Raw genomic sequence first — 12,172 nt, 5'->3', positions numbered from 1 at the left:
TTTCATTCACAGCCTTGCAATCAGTTCATTCTAAATAAAATAAAAAATTCACCCATTTCTTTGAATCATCACTCAGTTGTGTTCCTGGAACTTGAGTGCCATTTTTCATCCTTGTATTTAAAGCTAAATAAATCTTTAGAAAAATACTACTGTTTAGCATCATTAGTGTGCATTTATGTGTATTAATATATTAAGTTTGATACTGTCACCCTAACTGATACCCTTGTGGTGTCAGATAAACGCTGCTCTTCCTAAAAAAATCATAAAAAAGTTGATATAGCTTCAATGTAGTTAGCTACTGTTTTGTTAGCAGCTTGTAGTTTAGTAGCTGACTACTTTTTAAAAGGGAAGCTTAAATGTAGTTTAACTACTATAATGTATGAGTAAGCTAGTTTTAAAATAGCTTCCCCGACACTGAATATGACAGACACATTTACACTCACCTTTTATGAGACCTGGATCTCGGAGTGTCCTGAAAGAAAAAGCAGAAATAATGAGAACACACCACAGGCAATAAATAGACAGATGCTAAAAAAAACAAAACACACACAGCTTCTTTTCTATTGCTCTTTCAAAAGCATGACTTTTTCATGGGCCCCTTGCTAAAGTAGAAAAGCAAATCCAAAAAAAATAAAACAAAAAAGAAAAGAAAACTATAAATCCAGGTACTCAGCTGGACAGCTCAGAGCCATACAGTAGTGTTTGCTCCAAAGAAACACATCAAAACAAGCTTCATCAATGTGATAGCCTACTGATTATGGTTATCATTCTCAGATGTTCACTAAAGGGCTGAGAGATATTGAACTCTATAATACCAAAACGTTACTTTTTCAGTTCTTTTAAAATTCTATCTCAGTGTGACAAAACCTAAAATTGAAAGTCATTTTGATCAGCAAATACTTTGGTAAAAATATGAATTAATCGGCTAAATATTTTGGTTAATTTGATTATGCTTTCATGCATCAATAACAGTTTGGCACTGTCAGCTGTTTAAATCAGCATAATTTGACAAAACCTGAGGTTAACATGCTTTACTCAAGGGCTCAATGATGATACAGCAGGTTTGTGTAGGACCAGGGTAAATCGATTGCAGAAATCCTTAAACATTAACCTTAAACCAGGGTCCTTTTTCTTTAATCAGAGATGAAAACACAAGAGCAAAGAAATACAACAGAAAGTGGTCTAGGTGAGAGAGTGTGAAAATACACAGAGCGAGCGAGAGAGAGAGAGCGAGAGCGAGAGAGAGAGAGAGAGAGAGAGAGAGAGAGAGAGAGAGAGAGAGAGCGCGAGCAAATACACTCATTGTATTCAGACCAGTTTCAGTTCTCATAAATTGCCCATTGCTTAAAAAGGAATCCATAGGTGTTTACGGATCTGACAGGTTTTGTGATTTTGACAGCCAATTTAAAAGGAAAGATCTCAGAACGCAGGTGTAATAAAGTCCAGAAGAGGCCTGATTTAGCATTCCAGAGCTGTGCTCATGTGCCCTAAATCTTTCCTGCTTTATACGATAAACATTAAAATCCTGCCAGAGACAAGCGGCTAGGCCTGTCCCCCATTCACATTATCCACACAGGCCTCGTACGACTTATCACAAATGCTGAAAAGCCTTGAGCTTACAGTGCAGATAAATAAACAACCAAAAAAAAAAAAAAAAAAAAAAAGGGAGAATTTTTATCAATATCTGCAGCATTTGTTTTTAAAGGAAAATGGGTTTAATTGCACTATGGAAATTCTGGTCTTCTCCATAACGATTCTAACAGGCGCCTTTGTCAGGTGAAAATTACACTGCCACTATCGCACAGTTCTTATTGCTGGGGTCAGCTCTTTGACGCATGGGAAATCCCTCCCAGCTCATCTAATGTCTTCACAAAAGAAGTGCTAATTAAAAATGCAAATGAGCATGAACGCTTTGAGGCTATGAATTAAAACCATACTGTCACACAAAGGCTGCATCGCAAAACCTAGTGAGCTGCCTAACTAGAAAGCATTTTCTGGCAAGTAAGACATGTTGAAAGTGCCTTGACATCATTGCATCATAGGCATGTTTGACTCCTTACGTCTATGCTGCTCAAAAAAATGCTGCCTAGGTAGGAAGCTCGCTAGGTTTTGAAACAGCATGTGTGTGACAATTAGTGGTTACTTCTGATGTGAAACTTCAAAAGTGCCTAAGATGGCCAAATATTCTGTCTAATTAGGCAGCCCACTAGGTTCTGAGACACAATGGCCTTTGTGTGAGTGCATGGAGTTAATTCAGAGCCTTTTTGGGAATTGATTTAAATGTTCAAATGCATCTTTGATGCCCAAAAAATGCTGTCAAGGCAGGCATCTCACTAGTTTGAGAGACAGAGCGGCCTTTGAGTGACAATGTGAAGTTAATTCTGAGAGGTTTACGCATCGATTCGAACGTTTGACCGTTCCTATGATGCTCAAAAATGCTGTAGTTATGCAGCACACTAGGTTAAAGACATAGTGGCCTTTGTATAACAATATGGAGACAATTCTGAGATGTTTTGGCATCACTAGGTTTTGAGACACAGCCTTTGTGTGACAATATGCATGGATTTGAGCTTTCAACCATTTTTTATGCTGTCTAGGTAGGTAGCTCACTGCGTTTTGAAACGGTGGCCTTTGTGTGACAAAACGGAGTTAATTCTAAGACGTTTTGGCATTGATTCAAACATCTGAACGCACTTATGACCTCAAAAATGCTGTCTAGGTAGGCAGCTCACTACGTTGAGAGAGTGGCCTTTGTGTGACAATATGCAGTTAATTCAGAGATGTTTTGACATTGATTCGAACATCTGACCGTTCTTATGATGCTCAAAAATTCTGTCTAAGTAGGCAGGTCCCTAGGTTTTGAGACACAGCCTTTGTGTGACTATAAAGAGATAATCTGAGACTTTTTGGACATCGATTCAAACCTTTAAGTGTGCCTACAATGGCCAAAACATGCTGTCTATGTAGACAGCTTACTAGGTTTTGAGACACGGTGGCCTTTTTTGACTTAATTCTAATCCATTTCAGGCATTGATTTAAACATTTTAGTGTGCCTATGATGGCCAAATGTGCAGTCTAGATAGGCAGCTCACTAGGTTTTGAGACAGTAGCCTTTGTGTGACAATATGGAGTTAATTCGGAGATGTTTGGCATCGATTTGAACTTTCAATCATTTTTTATGCTGAAAAATGCTGTCTAAGTAGGCAGCTCACTGGGTTATGAAACACAGTGGCCTTTGTGTGACAAAATGGAGTCAATTCTAAGATGTTTTGGCATCGATTCAAACATCTGAACGCACTTATGATCCTCACAAATGCTGTCTAGGTAGGCAGCTCACTACGTTGAGACAGTGGCCTTTGTGTGACAATATGAAGTCAATTCTAAGATGTTTTGGCATCAATTCAAACATCTGAATGCACTTATGATCCTCACAAATGCTAAGTAGGCAGCTCACTGGGTTTTGAAACACAGTGGTCTTTGTGTGACAATATGGAGTCAATTTTGAGATATTTAGGCATCAATATTCGACCGTTCCTATGATGCTCAAAAATGCTGTCTAGGTAGGCAGCTCACTTGGTTTTGAAACAGTGGCCTTTCTGTGACAAAATGGAGTCAATTCTGAGATGTTCTGGTTCTGGATGATTCAAACATCTGAACGCACATATGAAGCTAAAAATGCTGTCTAAGTAGGCAGCTCACTAGGTTTTGTGACACAGCCTTTAAGTGACAATATGCAGTTAATTCCAAGATTTCTGGCATCGATTTGAACTTTCAACCTTTTTCTTTTATGCTCAAAAATGATCTTCAACAGTGGATCATTAGTGACCGCTTGTCATAAATTTCCAATATGGCCTAATGATTGCGAACTGCTCTGCAACAGCTGAAAACACTCACAAGCCCCCACGTACTTGGAGAAAATACAACAGTGCCACAATTTTACTCTAAAGGAAAAAGCGCATGCATTTATTTAATGAAATCATATTCTTTTGAAGTTTGATCATCACATTAGGTCATCTCATGATTCCTGTCTTTCCGCTCCCAAATTTAAGACCTCTTTAAATGCTAATTAAGACTTTTGTTGTATCATTTAAGATATTTAAGACTTTCTATGACCTTACATTTCGGAAAACTGAATTTAAGACATTAAGACTTTTTAAGGATCCATGGGAACCCTGTCTAGGTAGGCAGCTCACTAGATTTTGAGGCACAGACTTTGTGTGACAATATGGATATAATATGAGCCTTTTTGGATATCGATTGAAACCTTCAAGTGTGCCTAGGATGGCCAAATATGCTGTCTTGGTAGGCAGCTCACTAGGTTTAAAAATACAGGGGCATTTTTGTAAAAATATGGAGTTAATTCAGAGACGTTTGACATCGATTTAAACTTTCAACCATTTTTTAATGCTCAAAAACTGTTTTAAAAATGTTCAAAATGTGGAAGAACTAGAAGATTTTTCCAAAGATGTACTGCTGCTCTGGCACCACACTGGAGAGAGATGATCCTGTGGAATGTTCTGTATGGTTCTGCAAGTTCTGGCGGTATCAAAGTGTGTTTTCTTTGAATGGCAGAAGAGAAGAAAGGTAAAGCCCATCTTAAACAGAAGCAGATGGAGGCCTTGAGCTGCTCAGGACTTTATTAGAGAGAAGCAGCAAAACAGCACACACAGAGCACCTACCTGAAGGGGAAATCCTTGCATAAAATTATCTAGGAATGAACCACATTATAGCAACCATGAGGAGGTTAACCCAACATGACTCTACCCATCCTAGCAATCGGACCACTTGGTTGCTTAGGAAGCCTGACTGGAGTCACTCAGCACGCCCTGGATTCGAACTTGCGACTCCAGGTGTGGTAGTCAGCGTCTTTACTTGCTGAGCTACTCAGGCCCCCCTGTCAGGCCTTTTATTAATATTCTAGAAAGCTCTGTTATGGCCATGTGTAGTGGCTGGTTAGAGAGCAGTAAAAAAAAACGGCATGAAACTCCACAAATTATAAATGCACATTTTTGGGAAACGTGTCTGACATGCATGTGTACGGTAAATCTACCATCTCTCCACATGCAAAAAACTAAACCATTTGACACCTGCCAAAGCAGGGACATAATGTTCATGCATTTCACAATGCCTTTAATTTTACTACTTGTGTATATGAAAACAGGTATATACTATAATTTCTAATATATTTCTTTTTAATGTCAACATTTATTTGACACTATAAAAGTAAAATTCAGTATAATAAATGTTATATTTATTTTTAATCTTTTAATATGATGTTTTTCAAAACCTTTTAAAAAAGAAATGTGCTACAAGCTTTTGTTGTGCTTTAAGGGCCCTTTCAATATGAGAAAAATCCTGCTGAATTCTGCAGAAAACAAAATAAAACCAGTGCTTATAGTATTTTGTTGCCTGTAAGAGCTCAAAGATGATCTGGTATCAACTGTAATTTTATGTACTGCCATACAACCATAAGAATGTTGTAAATATAAGACAAACACCAAATGTCTGGTTTCATGTTATTATCCTGCTTTGTAATATGGCGTTAAGCAGCGTAAGTGTCGGTTCGAATGCTTTCTGTCTCTTGATGTGATTATGGGTTTTTCTTTGGTCAACACTGCCTCTGTAAGGCAGAACAGTGATTGCACTCAAAACACACCCTTCAGAAGATAAACCAACACACACATGCTCACTCTCTCTTACCTGTATTGAGTGGGCTGCTCCGGGGTCAGATGTCATTGCTTCATTCTGGACTGTGTTGTGCTGAGTAAGAGTTTCACCAATCTTCATCCCCTTTTCCTCACCATCATCATCATCAAGCTCATCCAAGCTCTGCAGAGAAATTTCAGGCTAGATTAGATTTTTTATTATTATTATTATTCAGATCTATACTAATACAGGTTCTATTGCAATGGCGATTAACATGGTTTGTGCAGACCACAATGTGTTTTGTTTACTGAATCGTTGGCCTAATAAATACGATAAACATTTATAAAAATAAAGAATGTCAATGTTTGATTATAATGACATTTTTCTTTAATTTTGTGCTAAACTATTTTTCTTCTGTATTGGGTGGCAACTTGATGCCAATGTAAAATCCAGTTGAGAACACTTTTGAGCACTTTTTATGACTTCATAAAACACAAGACAAAACACACGCCCCCATATACACAAACGGACACAGAAAGTGTGCTGTTTGCCAAGTGCAAAGTAACATTTCTCAACAAACATGGCAAATTTGATGAGTGCTAACAGTTTGACAGTCATTTATGAATGACAATTATAAATGTGCCCATTGCCCTACATGATCAAAGTGACACAGAGAGAAACAGGTTTTCTGTCTACATATAAACAAGTCTTTCCTGTATCACGAAGATCTGAGAGAACGAATGGAGGAGGAGCCCATTGGCAGGCTGGGGAGGGTAAAAAAGCCTTACAAGGCTAAACTGGAATGTAACAACAGGCAGGCACACACACAAATGAAAGTACAAAAGAGGTACTTAAATGCACACACACAAAGAGGCACACCATATCCTTTTCACCCTCCCCAGGGATCAGTAAACACACTTTATCAGCCCCGCTGCACCCTTAAAGAGGTCACTTCTGCTTCTCGCTGCCCGTTAGCCAAAATGAGACATTCCCCTGCCTAATGACAATCATTTATGTCAATTAAGACAGCTCATAAACTTAGGGGCAAATTACTGTCACAACAGTAAATGACAAAAGACATTTTCAAAGGAAGCCATTGTTGTGTAAATATGTAACTATATATATATACTCATAATAAAAGTGACCCATCATTTACTCACCCTCATGCTATCCCAGATGTGTATGACTTACTTTCTTCTGCTGAACACAAATGGAAGATTTTTAGAAACATATCTCAGCTCTGTAGGTCCATACAATGCAAGTAAACTTTGAAGCTCTAAAAGCACATAAAGGCAGCATAAAAGTAATCCATACGACTCCACTGGTTAAATCCATATCTTCAGAAGCAATCTGATAGGTGTGGGTGAGAAATAGATCAATATTCAAGTCCTTTTTTACTATCAATCTCCACTTTCACTTTCACATTCTTCTTCTTTCACTTTTCACATTCTTCGAGCATATCGCCACCTAATGAGCAGGGAGGGGAATTTATAGTAAAAACAGTCTTAAATATTGATCTGTTTCTCACTCACACATATCATATCACTTCTGAAGACATGGATTTAACCACTAAAGTCATATGGATTACTTTTATGCTGCCTTTATGTGCATTTTGGAGCTTCAAAATGTTGGTACCCATTCACTTGCATTGTGAGGACCTACAGAGCTGAGACATTCTTCTAAAAATCTTTGTTTTTGTTCAGCAGAAGAAAGTCATGCACATCTAAGATGGCAGAATGAGAGAATTTTCACTTTTAAATGAACTCTCTCTTTAAGAAAACAATAAAAAGCTAATAGACCTATTAATTTTGAATTGCAGCAGTTCCTTTACATTTTTTTAAGAGAGTCTAGTTCTGAAACTTTTATATGCAGTTAAAGAGGTTAATTTAAGAGGAAAAACATTGTGTAAAATTTAAAAAGATATTGGGGGTCTGTTACTTTTCTGGGAGAGAGTCTGAAGAAAGAGTTAGTTTCCTGCACCACTAATCTGCAGTGCCATGGCAAAAGAATAAAATATTCTGTGAGTGAGTTTGCATTTAGAATTGATGAGATATAGACTGGGTACCATAAAACAATAAATACACATGTTTCTATTATCTTCGCTGACTACTAACTGCAATGCAACCAGTATAGTTCAATTCACAAAGGAATGACTCTTATGAGTCCAAAAAGACTCACAAAATCACAAATTATGCAGCGCAATGAATGAAACAGAATGCAGGTGTTTTGAGATTTAAAAAGCTGAAGTTCATTTAAATTGACCTGGCATCTTAAAAGCGTGCCGCTCCTGCACGAGATGCTGTCCGTCCGTCTGTCCAATGCATGCTTAAATAGAAAAGCAATTAGAAACGGCACAGATGGATGTAAAAACGTGTTTGGCATGAACACATACATACTCACTTACTGACTGGAGGTTTATGATGTGTAGTTAATGATAAACATTTCACATGGTGTTTTCATTACAAAAAAAATTATAAAATGATAAAAAAATCATTTTTTTCAGTATGTGGTTAGAAGAACCAGAATTTTTAATAAATAAACCTCTTAGACATTCATACCTTTAACCCTCTTGTGTCTTTGCCACAAGGGAGAGGGGCTTCATTTAAAACAACCCATCTGTGATAATCCTCTGCTTTATTAGGAATGCAAGTGCGGGTGGAAATTCTGTCTCGTCGTTGAAAAAAAAAAAAAAAAGATACACAATCTATCATGTTAATACTCCTTTTCTGGCATGCTCAACATTCCTGCCCTAAAACTATAGTCTATCCCCCTCATCTCAACCTCCAGACTATGATGCTTCTCTGTCTTGTGTAACATATTTTTGGCTAGGAAAAGAGGCAAGCCCTATAATTATCCTAACAGTCAGAACTCATGAAAGAGATGTGCAAATATCACATGGTATATTCATTCAAACATTCATAAAAGATCTTGCATCTCACTCCACTTCCTACTTTTAATAAACTACATTTTTACATTTTCTGAAGAAATTGTGAGTGATGCGTGCCTGTGCAAAACTCGCCGCCACAATGCTATGTTGTGGGCAGGGGTTAAATTGGGCCGGAACTGTTATTAACACAAAAAAAAAAAAAAAAAAAAAAAAAACCTTGCCAAAAAATAAATAAATAAATAGATAAACATGACATTTCCCTGGAAGTTCTCATGTGAAATATATATATTAATAGGAAAAATGTAACTGAAAAAGATCTATGAAAAAAGTGTGTGTGTGGGCAGGTTTAAGTGGTTTACGACATTTGACATTGACATACTAAACGGTGTTTTATTGAAAATGTAAAAGTGCAGAAAGTTTTTTTGTGAGGGGTAGGGTTAGGGTTAGGGGATAGAATCTATAGTTTGTACAGTATAAAAATCATTATGTCTATGGAGAGTCCTCATAATGATAGCTGCACCAACATGAGTGTGTGTGTGTGTGTGTGTGTAAAAATTTTAATTTGGAGAGCTGAGCTGACCATGGCCACTGGGCTGTCAGAAAATGGTTAATGCTTACATTTAATAACCAGTGAACTCCTACGATTCTGCCAGCATGAAACTATAAGCACCCGAGCTGGCTAAGCCACAAATGTGTGTGCACCAGGTAAGGTTACATGCCTGTCCAGTGCAGGATAGAGATCGACGAGGTTGCCAACTTAATTCTTTTTCAAATACTTGCATAATATATGCAGGTGGATCTTATTACAGGTCCACTCTGAAATATTTAAATTGTGAGGTGAAATTCCAAAAACACAGTTTTTAAATAGTGGTCAACCAATATGGGTTTTTCAGTGACCAATGCTGGCATCTTGAGATTAGAGAGCAGAGAGAGAGAAAGAGATGTATATTCCCCCAGAAAATTGGGGGGAAATTATTTAACAAATAAAATTTTTTAATTAAAAATGTAAGAATTGCAGTTACAGTAAGGCAGTTACAATGGAAGTGAATGGGGTCAGTCTATAAACTTTAAAATACATACTGTTTCAAAAGTATACACACAACAAGATGTAAACATTATATGTGATAACTTGATTTTAGTGTCATAAAATCACTCACTTTAGTTTTTTTAAAACTAAAATAATGCAGAACAGAGATTTTATAATAGTAGAGTCATGTTAACACGTCTAAAATTTACGTCTTGTGACTATATATTAGAAACAGTGTGTATTTGAAAGTTCATGGACTGGCCCCATTAATTTCCATTGTAACTGTGATTTTTAATAAGAGACAAGAATATTTTCAGTGGTAATCATCATTATGCTACAAATGCTCTTGATTGAGCTTAACTTGTAATGAACCCGGAATATTCCTTCAACAAGGCTGAGTGCCTGTTGAGGAAATGTGACCAATATTGCAGCGTTTTATCAATGCGGCTTTGAAAGAAAGCAGTTTGTTTGAGAATGGTCTGTCTGCGTCCTGCAAGACTACAACCACTACAAGGCATGCCTACTACAAGTTAACAACAGGTGAAATGCTACAGTCTTGCAACAGCTGGATGTCACATTCATACACTGTTTGTTGTGTTTATCTGAATCCCACAGCAACCCTACACTTATCCCTACCCTTAAACTTAACTACAAACATAAACAAAATTAGAAGTTTGTCAAATTATTAAATATACAGAAACGTATAAGTTCTTTTGAATACAATCATACCACCGTATCAGTAGGTGGTGACAGTGAGGAGAAATGTGATGTAAATGAAGAGGAAAAGAAGCTAGCATATGCTAAGCTAATGGGCTAACCAGTTAGCTTGTGAGCGAGCTTGACAAAACAAAACAGAGAAATGTTTAATGTCACAATTTATATCTTCGGTTTAAATAAAACGGTACGTGATGTAGAATTTAAAAGTTGTTCTTTTTCAAATTTACACAGTTAAGACAACATGAATCATACAGCAAAATAAAAGTTATTTTAGCCAATAGAAATCACTTTTTTGTTCCAAGGGGGGTGTTCCTTGGACAGATACACTTGGTTTGTTTTGCACCAAAGTCGAAAGATGGATTCATTCTCATAACCACACTTGACACTTAAAGGGATAGTTCACCCAAAAATAAAAATTCTCTCATCATTTACTCACCCTCATGCCATCCCAGAGGAGTTTCTTTTGCGGACTACAAATGAAGATTTTCAGAAGAATAATCACCTTTGTAAGTTCACACAATGCAAGTAAATGGTGCCAGAAATTTTAACGTCCAAAAAGCATATAAAGGCAGCATAAAAGCATGGTTAAATCTATATCTTCAGAAGCAATATGATAGGTGTGGGTGAGAAACACATCAATATTTAAGTCCTTTTTACTATAAAACTCCCTGCCAATAGGTGACGATATTCACAAAGAATGTGAATAGCAAACAACAAAAGAAGAATGTGAAAGTGGAGATTTATAGTAATTTTTGGGTGAACTATCCCTTTAAACTAAACATGTCTCTGCAGCCCTCCAGGTTGTTGAAAACATAAGATTTTAATCTAATGTGCGCACATCAGGTTTTCAATTTAATGGATTTTAGCTGTGCCCAGAATAATCTTGGGATTCTGGGTTAAATCATTAAGCCTTTCCACGAGACTGTAGGTTTGTGATGATTAAAGGACAGTTGACTGCATCACACACACTCGTGCACACACATTTCACCTTCCATGGGTGTAATACATCATTCTAATGAACCTGTGTAGCCAGGGCATGCGATACTTGATTAATCTACAGTCATTAAATGCAGTCTGCTGAGGACATCAGGACGGAAGAGCATCCAAACCCTCAGCTGCACTCTCCATTAATCTACAGCGTAACTGGCCTCAATGCAATACAGAGAAACTCCAGCAAGTTTGGTACTTATTTTTTTTAGTTGCTGTGTATGAAACAAAATGGATTATTTGAGGTGTTTGCCAAGGCAAGCATCTACTATTACAATTGCTCATCCTTACGGTTAGAGGGTTGTTAAAATCCCAAACGCAAAATACCAACAGTGAAGTTTGTATTTGAAAGAGCCACTAACAATTTCAGTAAAAATAGGGTTCTTGCATTGAATTGCTTATATTAGTTGTAGTTTGGTTAAGACGTGTTAAAAGCTGCCAACACATAGAAGAGACAAAACACATTCTGCATTAACAATTGACCGAAAAAGAAAAACCTTTTCCTCTTTCCTTGTGAGCAGTCAAACCACACAGTGTTTTCTCAGAGAAAGTAAGTACTGTCAATCTATACGCCCCTTAAAGCGAATCAAGCATGCATAACCCAAGCCCACTTTTGATAACAGACACGGCAGGACTGACTCCATCAGTCAGACATAAAACATATACAAGTATTAGGAAGACGAAGTCAAAGTTGTCAGAGCTCAACATCAGACTTTATCCATTGCTTTGAACCATGTCAAGAGCTGTTTTCGAACGTTCCAGCAGAGCTGCTTTTAATGTAACCACGACAGTCCGCAGAGTGTATGAGGTTTTGGAGGAATGTTTGTGAGAGCTGAGGAAGCATTCACAGCTCTGTGCCATCTCTCCTAAAATGGTAGCTTTCTCTCTGAAACAACATACTTCCAGCA

General features: G+C 37.2%; 1 protein-coding gene across 3 annotated transcripts in view; it reads right to left on the bottom strand.

The window, feature by feature from the left end:
- The window catches only part of LOC127435421 (PRKC apoptosis WT1 regulator protein-like), a 90,795-nt gene that overhangs the window by 22,528 nt on the left and 56,095 nt on the right, over positions 1 to 12,172 (bottom strand). For all 3 annotated transcript variants that reach the window (XM_051688910.1, XM_051688909.1, XM_051688908.1), the window contains 2 exons: positions 5,701 to 5,829; positions 444 to 472 (listed from right to left, as the gene is read on the bottom strand). In XM_051688910.1, coding sequence (XP_051544870.1) covers positions 444 to 472; positions 5,701 to 5,829 — 158 coding nt within the window. The remainder of the gene's footprint in view (positions 1 to 443; positions 473 to 5,700; positions 5,830 to 12,172) is intronic.

Source organism: Myxocyprinus asiaticus, chromosome 45, assembly GCF_019703515.2.
Source record: "Myxocyprinus asiaticus isolate MX2 ecotype Aquarium Trade chromosome 45, UBuf_Myxa_2, whole genome shotgun sequence".
Taxonomy (NCBI): domain Eukaryota; kingdom Metazoa; phylum Chordata; class Actinopteri; order Cypriniformes; family Catostomidae; genus Myxocyprinus; species Myxocyprinus asiaticus.
Note: the sequence above shows the minus strand (reverse complement) of the source record. Positions and strands in the feature narration are given on the sequence as shown.